Source organism: Felis catus, chromosome B3 (assembly GCF_018350175.1).
Source record: "Felis catus isolate Fca126 chromosome B3, F.catus_Fca126_mat1.0, whole genome shotgun sequence".
In the NCBI taxonomy this organism is placed as follows: Eukaryota; Metazoa; Chordata; class Mammalia; order Carnivora; family Felidae; genus Felis; species Felis catus.
The window spans coordinates 59,558,113-59,572,081 of NC_058373.1; the positions used below are offsets into that span (position 1 = coordinate 59,558,113).

General features: G+C 38.4%; 1 protein-coding gene across 7 annotated transcripts in view; it reads right to left on the reverse strand.

Moving 5' to 3' along the window:
• The window catches only part of WDR76 (WD repeat domain 76), a 64,528-nt gene extending 50,594 nt beyond the window's left edge, over positions 1–13,934 (reverse strand). For 2 of the 7 annotated variants that reach the window (XM_019832541.3, XM_019832540.3), the window contains exons 1-4: positions 11,954–12,270; positions 10,906–11,316; positions 2,976–3,068; positions 741–796 (exon numbers count right to left, since the gene is read on the reverse strand). In XM_019832541.3, coding sequence (XP_019688100.3) covers positions 741–796; positions 2,976–3,068; positions 10,906–11,316; positions 11,954–12,013 — 620 coding nt within the window. In that variant the 5' untranslated portion in view covers positions 12,014–12,270. The other 5 variants (XM_019832542.2, XM_045059415.1, XM_045059414.1 and 2 more) reach the window with 5 other exon arrangements.
• Between the last annotated feature and the right edge of the window lie 35 nt (positions 13,935–13,969).

The following is a 13,969-nucleotide window of genomic DNA, read 5'->3' on the forward strand; positions in this document are numbered from 1 at the left end:
AAGACACAATCCATGAAAGAAAAAATTATAAAGTAAACTTCATTAAAATTAAAAACTTCCACTCTGCAAAAGACATCATCAAGAGAATGAGAAGACAAGCCAGAGAAAATATCTGCAAAAGACACTTCTGATAAAGGACTGTTATCCAAAATATGCAAAGAACTCTCAAATTCATCAATAAAAACAAACAACTCTATTAAAAATGGGCCAAAGAGGGGCGCCTGGGTGGCTCAGTCAGTTGGGCGTCTGACTTTGGCTCAGGTCATGATCTCACAGTCTGTGAGTTCAAGCCCCACAGGGGGCCCTGTGCTGACAGCTCAGAGCCTGGAGCCTGCTTCGGATTCTGTGTCTCCCTCTCTCTCTGCCCCTCCCCCGCTCATGCTGTCTCTCTCACTCTCAAAAATGAATAAATGTTAAAAAAAAAAAAAGGGGGGGTGTCAAAGATCATAAAATACAGCTCACCAAAGTAATATATAGATAGCAAGAAGCATATGAAAAGATGCTCTACAACATGTCATCAGGGAAAAACAAATTAAAACAACAAGATACCAATACACACCTATTAGAATAGCCAAAATCCAGAACACTGACACTACCAAATGCTTGTGAAGATGTGGAACAACAGTTTTAAGATTATAGTTTCTGATCTATTACTTATTTTACTATGGTAACTGTTTTTTCAAATTATAAATAACTCAACAATACATCAGGGTGTAGGCATTATAAACCAAATCTTTTACCTTTTGGATTCAGGAGGCTGTCTCTTTTTTATCATTTCACGGAGCCTTGCAGCTGACTGCAAAATACACAAAACACACATATAAAGATACTACCTTATAAATTATTAAGTATGCTGCTTTATTGACACTAAAGTAAGATCTATACAGGAAATAAAGTTTCTCAAGATAGGATACCTGCTCTTGGTAAGACAGGAGACAAATATACTATTAATAATAAAGGCAAGTAAATAATACTGTCTAAAGTACTGACATTCTGATACCTTAGACCAAGTTGCTAATGAGTTTACATGATTAAACATTAAACATTTCACCAAATATACTACTGTAAATTAAAAGGTTTAACTTCTACTATAGGCAATCCTACTTTGATATTTTCCAGAAAAGTGATGTTATGCTTCTATAAATTAAAACATAATTTCTGTTAACTAAAGGCAAAATCAGAGATACTGTGTCTAAGTTTCTGATTAATTTTCAACTTTTAATGACTAAGCAATTTAGTCCCTTATTTTAAGTCACCCTCCCTTCCCTCAATTTACAAACACATACCAAATGTTTGGGAATGTGTAGTCAGAGAATTCAAATAATAATTTAATAAAGCTAACAGCTTGCTATCTTTTGGAGGAAAAAGTCATAGGCCCTCCTAAAGACCCTTCTAAAGAGCTACTCTCAGGGCACCTGGGTGGCTCAGTGGGTTAAGCATCCACTTCGGCTCAGATCATGATCTCCTGGTTCAGATCATGATCTCATGGTTTGTGGGTTTGAGCTCCACATTGGGCTCTGCACTGACAGCTCAGAGCCTATAGCCTGCTTCAGATTCTGTGTCTCCCTCTCTCTCTGCCCCTCCCCGCTCACACTCTGTCTCTGTGTCTCAATAAATAAATAATTGTTAAAAAAAAATTTTTTTTACTAAAAAATAATAATAAAGAGCTATTCTCTCATATACCAAAGTTTTACCCCCAGTGTGAAGACATAATGTAAATTATACCTTTAGTCATGATGATTATAAAACATTAGCATATTATCTTGACCATTTATCCTTTTTTTTTTTTTTAATTTTTTTTTCAACGTTTTTTATTTATTTTTGGGACAGAGAGAGACAGAGCATGAACGGGGGAGGGGCAGAGAGAGAGGGAGACACAGAATCGGAAACAGGCTCCAGGCTCCGAGCCATCAGCCCAAAGCCCGACGCGGGGCTCGAACTCACGGACCGCGAGATCGTGACCTGGCCGAAGTCGGACGCTTAACCGACTGCGCCACCCAGGCGCCCCTTGACCATTTATCCTTAAAGCTCACAGTATACTGGGGCACCTGGGAGGCTCAATTGGTCAAGCACTTGGCTCTTGATTTCAGCCCAGGTCATGATGGCACCATTCATGGGATCAAGCCCCGTGTTGGGCTCTGTGGGATTCTCTCTCTCACCTCTCTCTCTGCCCCTCGCCTACTTGCGCCTCTTTCTCAAAATAAATAAATAAATAAATAAATAAATAAATAAATAAATAAATAAATAAATAAATAAATAAATAAATCTTAAAAAAACTCACTATACAAAGCATATTTCCACCTATTCTTAAAGCTAAAGATTTAAAAAAATAAAAATAAAAAGCTTGTCCTTTCACTCCCATACCACACATCCCTCAATTCATTCCTCCTACATCTCCCTTATCCTTTAGGTAAAGCAATCACTCAGAACATACCCTGTTCCTCTGAATCCAAGACAACCACTCATAAGACACCATTATTTTATGTACCAACAACAGTGGGGCAGGGGAGAGAGCTGCCAGTAATAGTTTCCAGATGCCAATTTCAAAAACATTAAATTTTTTTTAAAAAGTCTTAAAATCAATAAAATATGGTAACCACTTCCTATTAAGTGCAAAACTTGCTCCTAATTTTACCCTCCCTTATCTGACACTATGAAACCTGATACTACCAGTATTTTATTGACCTACTGGCAAGAATGGCATCTTGCTTTTAATTAGAAATTCCAAGAGGGCCTGGGTGGCTCAGTCGGTTAAGCATCGGACTTAGGTAGGCTCAGGTCATGATCTCCCAGTTCGTGAGTTTGAGCCTTGCATCGGGCTCTGTGTTGACAGCTTGGAGCCTGGAGCCTGCTTGAGATTCTATGTCTCCCTCTTTCTCTGCCCGTCCCCTCCTCACACTCTGTGTCTCTCTTTCAAAAATAAAATAAAACACTAAAAAATTTTTAAATAAAAAAAAAAGAAATTCCACACAAACCGCAGACAACTGAAGAGAAGCAAAAAAGTTTGCATTTTCTGATATGTTCTTCAGTCTCTTCCTTTCATACGGTGACAATCCTGAAAATTCATCCTATGAAATTACACCAAAAAAATTCTGTTACTTTGCATGATCCATAGCAAAAGCACCTCACAAAACAAGGTGTTGAATTCTCAAATGTATACTTTCCTTCAAACTGTTCCTGTTCTATTCATTTCATGCTATCATACCAAATGGCACATAATCTTTGCTGCATTGGACACTGAGTGTAAGAGTTTGAATTTGGGATAATCACAAGATATCTGTATGGCTTCTCGATTAGATAACAAGTGATATATCAGAAGTCAAGTAGTGTAACTTAATAGCAAATTATTTCCTACTGGGTATTAATTGTACTATTACTCAAAGTTAACTTTTTATTAAACAAAACAAGAAAACACTCAGTAACAGAACATTTTAAATTCACTGAAAGGATTAAGAAAATTTAGAAAAAAAGAATAACAAATGAGATAAACACATGGGAAGAAAAGACAATAAAAAAATCAAGCTTGCAGGTCTGATATCCAACTAATAGTTATAGAGGTAAAAAAAAGACAAGCAGGAAAAATGAAAGAGAAAATTATTAGAGATATAATATAAGAAAAGTTTCTCAAAACTAAAGACATGTGTTTCCAGATTAAAAGGGCCCAATGAGTATGCAGCACAACAAATGAAAAAAGATCAAAGTCTATACACATTATCACAAAATTTCTTAACACTTGAGATAAGTGAGATTTTAAAAAGTTTGAAAAAAAAATCACACAAGAATCAGAATGACACTAACTTCCCAATATCGAGGGGAACTGGAAGACAATAGAAAAGTGTGTTTAAAATTTTAAGGAAAAATTATTTTCAACTTACAATTCTAAATCCAATTAATCCATCAATCAAATGTACAGCATAAAGATTTTTTCAGACATGTAAACTACCTCTCATACACCTTTTCTGAGGAAGCTACTATAAGCAGCATTTCGCCAAAATGGAAGAATACTCTAAAAAAAGAAAGACCCAAGACAGAATCCAGGATGCAGAAGTTCCAGTAGAGGAGAGATAAAAGAAATTCAAAGGAAAATGGTAAAAAGAAAGGCTAAAAAAGGGTTAAACTGTCCAGAATGAAGTAGAAAGATGAAGGGCCCCAGGAAATGTTTCATGAAAAAAATATATATACATATGAAGCCATTAGAATTCCTTCCTACAACTCTGATAGAACTTGGGCTGTACCTAATAAGGACATGAGAAGGGAAAGGAGTGGGTAGGCACATGTGCATAAGGCATAGTGTGAATGAAACAAGTCTTCATCTTCCATGTTAAGTCAATGGATAACATGGAGGGAATAAAAACTAAAACGGCTGAAAGTGCAATTTGGCTATTGGGCAGCAACAATCACAGAGAAGTATGTGGCAGAAAACTGCTGGGTGTTTTGGTTTGTTTCTGAGTATCTGTGTGTGTTCATATGGAATTATCTTTGTGTGTGTGTATATATATATATATACATGTATATGTATACATGTGTGGAATTGTAAGACTTAAATGTGGATGTACATGTATTACTTGGACCAAAATAAAAAATTTTCCTCATACACACAAAATAACAATGACAGCAAAGGTAAAAGGTTATGTTGTCATTGCCTTTACAACTGCTTTCAGAGAAAAACATCACCATCATCATCATCAAAGGCTTTCTAAGATTCTATTTCAAAATGCTACACACTGAAATCAAAGGAGCGCATTTAAATGATTCTACTTACCACAGAAGAAAATTTACTAAGACAAATGATCAGTTTTCTTAAGTGGTATGTGTAATTCAAACTATTCTTACCCATTACCCACCTCTCAAAAACTTACAACACGTAAGAGGAAGACCAATCAAAAAACATTAGGAAAGGGGGCACTCGAAGTAAACATATTATAGGAAAAAGAAGTTAAAAAAAAAACAAAAAAACTCCACTATCTTCAGACACTTAAGATCTTACTGCATCCTGGGGCACCAGGGTGCCTCAATTGGTTAAGCATCCAACTCTTGGTTTAAGCTCAAGTCATGATCTCACGGTTCGTGGGCTCGGGCCCCAGACTGGGCTCTGCAATGACAGTGCCAGAGTCTGCTTGAGATTTTCTCTCTCTCTCTGCCCCTCCCTGCTCGCTCTCTCTCTCTCAAATTAAACATTAAAAAAAAAAAAGTTATTGCATCCATAAAACAAGGGATGCCATGTTTAAAAAATAAAAGAAGTGGGGTGCCTAGGTGGCTCAGTCAGTTAAGTGTCCAACTTTGGCTCAGGTCATGATTTCATGGTTCATGAGTTAGAGCCCCACATCGGGCTCCATGTTGGCAGTACTGGGCCTGCTTGGGATTCTCACTCTCTCCTCTCACTCTGCCCCTCCCCCACTCACATGCACTCCCTCTCTCTTTCAAAATAAACTTAAAAAAAAAAAATCAGGGGTGCCTGAGTGGCTCAGTCAATCAAGTGACCAACTCTTTGTTTCAGTTCAGGTCACAACCTCACGGTCCGTGAGTTCAAGCCCCACTTTGGGCTCCAAGCTGGCAGTGCAGGGCCCACTTTGGATTCTCTCTCTCTCCTTCTCTCTCTGCCCCTCCCCTACTCATATTCTCTCTTTCTCATAATAAATAAACTTTAAAAAATTATTTAAAAAAAATAATCAAAGAAATAACTTGGATTAAAAGCTTGTGGCACCTAGTTGACTCACTTAGTTAAGTGTCTGACTTCAGTTCAGATCATGGTCTCTCAGTTCCTGAGTTCAAACCCCACATTGGGCTCCACACTAGTAGTGCAGAGCCTGCTTGTGATTCTCTCTCCCCTCTTTCTGCCCCTCCTCTGCTCATGCTTTCTCTCACTCTCAAAATAAATAAACTTAAAAAAAAAATGCTTGATGCCAAAAATTCAAACAATGTATGAACCTATTCATGTACTGTTCTCAAAATGACAAAACTGTAGATATGAAGAACAAATTAGCAGTTGTCAGCGGCAAAGGAGGATGAGAGGGAGAGCTATAGGCATAACTACAAAGAAATAGCCTGGTGGGGCGCCTGGGTGGCTCAGTCAGTTGAGTGCCCGACTTTAGCTCAGGTCACGATCTCACAGTTTGTGAATTCGAGCCCTGCATCAGGCTCTGTGCTGACAGCTCAGAGCCTGGAGCCTGCTTCGGATTCTGTGCCTCCTCTTTCTGCCCCTCACCCACATGTGCTCTGTCTCTGTCTCTCAAAAATAAATAAATGTAAAAAAATTTAAAAAAAATTTAAAAAAAAGCCTGGAAACAAAAAAACAAATAGCCTGGCTTGCTGGCAGCTGGCTTGCTCAGTTGGTAGAACAAGGAACTCTTGATCTCAGGGTCATGAGTTCAAGCCCTACATTGGGCCTGGACCCTACTTAAAATAAATAAATAATTTTAAAAATTAGCCTAACGGAGATTTTTGTGGAGATGGAATAGTTCTATATCTTGATTATGGTGATAGTTGTATTAACAATATGTGATAAAATACAGAATTATACACACACCTTGTACCAATGTGAATTTTCTAGTTTTGATATTGTGATATAGTTATATAAGATGTACACATTGGGAAAAACTGGGTGAAGTGTACATGATACCTCTCCATACTATTTCTGCAAATTGCTATGAATCTATAATCACTTGGAGATAAAAGTTTCTTGAAAATAGATGTTTCTCACAGCTAACATCATACTTAATGGTGAAAGACTGAAAGCTTTTCCCCTAAAGCTCAGGATTAAGAAAACATGTCTGCTCTTGCTACTTCTATTCAACACTGTACTAGAAATTCTAGGACAAATAGGACAGGACAATTGGGAAAAAACAATAATAAAAGACATCCAGATTGAAAAGGAAAAAATAAAGCCATCTTTCTTGCCAAAATATGACCTTATATATAGAAAATACTTTAAGAATTCATACAAGGGGTGCCTGGGTGGCTCAGTCGGTTAACCATCAGACTTCAGCTCAGGTCATGATCTCACAGCTCGTGAGTTCAAGCCCTGTGTCAAGCTCTCTGCTCTCATCACAGAGCCCGCTTTGGATCCTCTATCTCCCTGTCTCACTGCCCCTCCCTCCCTCTCTCTCTTTTTCTCTCTCAAAATAAACAAATATTTAAAAAATTAATTTTTAGGGGCGCCTGGGTGGTTCAGTCAGTTAAGCATCCAACTTCAGCTCAGGTCATTGTCTCATGGTTCATGAATTCGAGCCCCACATCAGGTTCTGTGCTGACAGCTCAGAGCCTGGAGCCTGCTTTAGATTCTGTCTCTCTCTCTCTGACCCTGACCCGCTCCTGCTCTGTCTCTGTCTCTTAAAAATAATAAGTGTTAAAAAAAATTAATTTTTAGGAAAGACTGAACCCTAAAAACATTATGCTCAAAGAATCCAGACACAAGAAGCCATGTACTATATGATTCCATTTACATGAAATGTCCAGAATAAGCAAATATATAGACAAAGAAAGTAGATTAGCTGTTTCCAGGGCTGGGTTAGGGAGGTGGGGAAGTTGGTAGTCACTGTTAATTGGCAGGGGTTTCTTTTCATAGTGAAAAAAATATTCCGAAACTAGACAGTGGTAATGATTGTACAGTACTGTATATATACTAAAAAACACTGAACTGTATACTTTTAAATAGTTAATTTTATGTTATGTAAAATTTATTTCAATAAAAATATATGCTTGATGATAGAAACCAGATACGTGCATAGTCTCAAACCATCTCCCTCCAAATATTTAATAATTACGAAGGGAAAAATATTGTTTCCATTAGAGAATCCTGACAGATACCACCTTAGCCAAATGATCAAGGTCAACATCACCAGTAAAATATATCAACGTCAAAGACACCCTAATATGATGCACTGAGGAGGGCACATTCACTTCTGTGGTATCCTTCCCCAAAAATGCAAAGCCTTAATATAATCTTGAGAAAATAGACAAACTCAAATTGAGGAACATTACATAAAATAACTATTCAGTACTCTTTAAAGGTGCCAAAGGTTATGGGGCGCCTGGGTGGCTCAGTCGGTTAAGTATCTGACTTCAGCTCAGGTCATGATCTCAAGGTTCACGAGTCTGAGCCCTGCATCAGGCTCTGTGATGACAGCTCAGCACCTAGAGCCCACCTCAGATTCTGTGTCTCCCTCTCTCTCTGCCTCTCCCCCCCCCCACCCCCGCTCATACTCATTCTCTCTCAAAAATAAATAAAAATCATTTTAAAAAAAGGTGCCAAGGTTATGAAAGACTAAGGAACTGTCACAGACTGGAGGAGACTACAGAAACATGGCTATTAAATGCATTGTGCAATCCTAAACTAGATACTGGAACAGAAGAAGGATGTTAGGGAAAAAAAACAGTGAAATCCTAATCAAGTCTGTACTTTAGTTAATATTATTCTACCAAGGTTAATTTCTTTGTTTGATAAGTGTTCTATGGTTATGTATGGTATTAACACAATAGGAAGCTATGTGAAAGACACGTATATCAGAATTCTCTGTATTATTTTTGCAACTCTTCTGTAAGCCCAAAATGTTTTCAAAACTTAAAATAAAGCTAACTGTTAAGAAATTCTCTATCAAGTTAAAACATTTAATAAAAGTGCTGAGAGATAAAATTTTCCAAGTTTCCCAGAAAACAGAATAAAATTCTAGACTTATAGGCTAATACACTTGTCTGTGCTGTGAAAAAAGCCTCCCCTCATTTGGAGAAGAAATTAGCTTGTAAATAAAATACTGTTTCTCAAGCATGGTACCACAAAACCTAGTCATTTTAACTCCAAAAAGATAACTAATGAAAAGGAAGAGAAAAGAATGAAATGTCCTATAAAAGATGTTAGATCTTTCAGTCTGTCCGAAGAAAATGTATGCTGGGCATTTATAACTCTACTTGACTAGCTTCAGTACTTACTTAGAAATGTTCTAATTTCTGACTCTATATCCTTAAATCAAATTAAAATCTCGATAGATGAATGGATAAAGATCGGGGGGCGGGGGGGTACCTGGCTGGCTTAGCCAGCAGAACATGGCACTCCTGATCTCGGGGTTATAAGTTCGAGCTCTACAATGGGTGAGATTACTTAAAAAATCTTTAAATCTTAATAAAAAAAAAAAAAGGAAAAGAAGATGTGGTATATACATGAAATGGAGTATTATTCAGTCATAAAAAAGAATGAAATCATGGGGCACCTGGGTGGCTCAGTCAGTTAAGTGTCCGACCTCAGCTCAGGTCATGAACTCACAGTCTGAGTTCGAGCCCCATGTTGGGCTCTGTGCTGACAGCTCACAGCCTGGAGCCTGCTTCAGATTCTGGGACTCCTTCTCTCTCTGCCCCTCCGCCTCTCACGCTCTCTCTCTCTCTCTCAAAAATAAACATTAAAAAAAAATTTTTTTTAAAAAGAATGAAATCTTGCCATTTGCAGTAACATGGATGGAGCTAGTGAGTATAATGCTAAGTGAAGTCAGTCAGAGAAAGACACATACCATATGATTTCACTCACATGCAGAATTTAAAAACCAAACAAATAAGCACAGAAAAAAAAAAGAGACAGATAAACCAAACAACAGATTCTTAACTATAAAGAACAAACAGATGGTTGCCAGAGGAGAGGTGGGTAGTGGCATGGGTAAAATAAGTGAAGGGGATTAAGAGTACACTTATGATGAGCACTGAGTAGTATACAGAATTGTTGAATCACTATATTGTACACCTGAAACTAATATAACATTGTATGGTAACTATATTGGAATTAAAATTAAAAACAACAAAAAAAAAACCTTTAGAATAAATTAAAAAATAAAAATCTACTTTAGCCTCATATACTGAGAATCTTATAGTCAAAGAGGCCAAAGAAATAATCTAATCCATTGGTTCTCAAAATGCCAGTCTGAACCAATAGCACCACAATCTCTAGGAAACCGTGTTAGACATGCCAATTCCTTACCCCACTCCAAAACTTCTGAATCAGAAACTCTAGTGATGGAGCCCTGCAATGGAGTTTTAACAAGTCTCCAGGCAATTCTGATATAGGCTAAAGGCTGAGAATCTCAGGCCTTATTGAATTCCCTCACTTAGAGGCAATTTGCTTACAATCACAAGGTTTCTTAGAAGCAGCCACGTCTAAAACTTAAGCTTTCAATCCCCAATCCAATGCACTAATGACTTAACCCATGCGTTCCCATCAATGTCCTAGTTCTTATCTCTGAGACAACAAAGCATAAATTGAATTCCTATTTCAAAAGAACACCACAATGATCCTATCTTTCTCTACCATCACTTTCTGTTCCATCAACTTTTTGACATGTGGTATGGTTTCATCTTGTCTTGCACAAAATATGTCACTTTAAATGAAGTACAACACTCCTGATAGGTAATAGAAGCCCCAAAATTAGATGCCTAATTTCTTAAACTGATTCAAACTATTATTTTAAATAGAACTAATAAGTGTTTTTTCCATGTATCTTCTCTACTCCATCATTTTTCCCCTTGTTGTATTTAGAGGAAATATTCAGCTATATTAATCAATTAATGATAATTTTCCTGCCCTGATATCAAGGGTCACTCAAACGCCATACGTCCCACAGGCCAAGTTCTTCTGGCACATTGTGCGTAAATATGTAAAGATGAGCAAGACACCATAAAGCATGAGTAAACCCAAAAATATTTACAATACACTGAGAGGAAGAAAAAGGGAAACAGAATGAAAATTAAGTCAATCCTCTCCTGGACAAATCAAAACCAAGAGCAAAATTAACCAAGGAAGTTATCTGTTAAGCATTTAAAAAATAAAATTTCAATTAAATATACATAGACCCTGGACTGTGTAAGCTTATCAGAACTTCAAACTGTAAAATAAGAAAAACTTGAATAAGCTAGTAATTAAATTCTTACCAGGCCTAGTGTGGTATCTTCATCACTGTCTAGATTCTGAATGCTTTCCATATCAACACTGGGAATCACTGTATCTGAAGTGCTCTTGTGTTGTCGCTTGTTACTTTCAGTACAAACATCTAAGGATGATTTTTGCAAGGTGGATTCTGTCTTGGAGGATGTGGCTTCCATCTTTGGAGTTAAAATCCTCCTGCAAGTTTTCCTTATTTCAGTCTTCTTACATTTCTTACATACAAATTCATTGTTAGAATTCTTATTCAATAGGGATTTGGGGTGCTTAAATTGGTCTGACTTATAATTACTGAGTGAAAACGGGACAAGATACACCTTAGGTGTTTTTCCTAAAACTGTAGTCTGTACTGGTCTCAGAGATACACAAGTGATGTTTTGGTTTTCTTTATATTCATTCACCTATTTGGGTCAATAAAAGAAAGCAGAGCATTAAAACCCCAGATCCTATGCCTCCTCTTACAGATCTGTGTAAAATAAATCTAATTCTTAATTCCTGATGAAAATATAAATCCAAACTGTTAGCTTGTAAGGAAACTTTTTTCCCCACCATAATCTAAATACCCAATTCATAGCCTGAATTTAATTATTATACTGGGCGCATTTCTTACCCATGAATCTGCAGACATATAACAGTATAATGACTACATTTATAACTGAGGAGACTATGGCAACTGTCAGTTTCTGAGTAACTGGAATTTCCAGAGTGAGAAGCCGGCATTAACTGTTTCAAAAGCAAGTGCAGGGTCCCTGATCCCACTCTGCCCCTATTTTGGGGGTTATTGGTAAAAACCTTCCTCAACACTGAAGGTCTAGTTTCCATAGAGGAAAATCAGGGCAGGTATCCTCAATTATCTTTTGAAGCAACACCCCCGAAAAACCCATTAGTTGAGAGATGCCCCAAGGAGCAATTTTGAAAATAGTTCTGGAGTGCGAAGGTGGAAGGTGCCAAATCCTCGTGTCCTCCCAGGCCTGTGCCCAGCAATCCCTCGCGAACACTGAGGCAGGAGTACAGCCGAGAACAACAGACGTGTCTCACCTTCACCTGGAGTCGCTGTCTGGAGCCCGCCTTTTCTTCGCTGGCTGAGCGCGACCCCATCTTTTCGCGGCTTAGCAGCGGGCGTCTTCCCGCCAAGATCTCGGCGGGAGGTGCTGGGAGGAGGTAGAGGAGGAGCAGCGGGGCGGGGACGGGAGCGGGGGCGGGCCCTGGCGGGCGGCGCAGACCGGCTCTGACGCCAGCTGGCCAATGGAGGGGCCTCGGCACATGGGCATTTCGGTGGTCTCTATACCTGTCAAGCTCACCAGCCTCAATCAAAACTCAAATTCTTTAGGGATGCGATTGGACCGAATCCACATTTTTACCTTTGATCCCGGGATTTTTGATGCTGCTGATGCCAGTATCTCGCTTTGAAAAACAATGGCGCTTCTGCGCCACCTTGGAAAAACCACCTTGCCTGGCAATGGGAGCCTGGAAAAGATTCAGACGCACTTATGGATAGAGAGCGGGGAAAATCGAAATCAACATGCACCCTTTACCTGGGCTCCCTGGTTCTTTATAACCCCAACACGAGAAAATTATGCCATATGGCTACCATACTACCTTCTTCCTAGGAAGGGAAGTATTTTGATTTTTTTTCAAGAGTTGATAAACTGATTTAAATTTTACTTGATCATATGCCCACCAATTAACTAAGATCCTAATAATGACCGTATAAAGCCCCAAGGCTTGGGAAAGGTTGTGAAATCATTTTTGTATCACAAAGTAACATAAATAAGATTTTAGTGCCCTGTAATTTTTAGTTACAGCCATATTAACCACCACCCCCACCCCACCCCCGGGTTGCCATGTTGCCATGAGTCAAAACAATTGGTTTCCCATCAGATTTACTCTGGACAGCACGGTTTTGGAGCTGTTAAATTCAAAATATAAATTTCTATGTACTCTATTTTTAAGATCCTTATCTAGCCCAAAATTACTTCCCTGGTTGGTTACCTGGGCCCTCCATTGTTTCTGGCTCCAGATTTGCCCTATTTTATTTACTCTCCCAGCCTAGACCCAATAACACAGGTGAAATAATTTGAGAACTAATCCTATTAACATTAACTTTAGGGCCTTCCATGATGTAGTTCCTGCCAAACTTTCACCACTGCTTGACTCAAAACTTACTAATAAACTTTTCATAGTTTATACTTTCATAGTTTCCTTAGTAATAAAAATTATTCAAACTTTTCATAGTGTTTGATATGTACCAAAATATCTCTGAATTTCAAGACTGTACATGCTGTGCCATCTCTCCCTACCACAGCATTTATAAAATCCTTTCTATGGTGAAATGTATTCTGACTTACAATCACCCAATATTTTTTACAAACCCAGCTAGTAAATTACTATTTGTTACGATTCTGTATGCACTGTAAGAATTCCCTAACAAAACTTAAACCTTTAGACAATGCTCCATACTCCTTAGGGAGCTAAGCACGGTAAACACATCAAGTACTTTATAAATACTTATGGACTTAAATACACTGTCTAGCCAGGAATGTTTTAATGGGCGGTCTTGAGAAATTGAAAAAACTGTTAAGCCTGAAAGTACACTGTTCTGACCTTAGACATCGCTCCAGGCCCCTTGGGGGATTTTTTTTTAATGGCAATGGCCTAAATCACCACCACCTGCCCTCGCGCGACCAAAAAATATCCCACCACAACTCACTCGGCTTCATCGACTGAGCTAATCAGGTGCTATTAGCAGGGCTTCTATTCTCCTTAAACTCCAATTCTGAATTGTCCACAATGTGGACAAACTGCCCTTCACTATCTGCTCAACTTCTTATTGATCACTATCCCATTTTCCTCAGCTTCAAACCAATTTAAGAGGGACCCCTTAATTCGGACCTTCCTCGCCACAGGAGCTTAACAGCAAATCCCAACGGGAAGCAATTTCCCGCCAGAAGTTCCGTCCAAACACTGCGAGACTGAAGAAGCTAGAGAAGCCTGTGAACATGCGCAATAGCGGACTCGGCCTTCTAGTGGGAGATGCCCACAATCCCACAATCC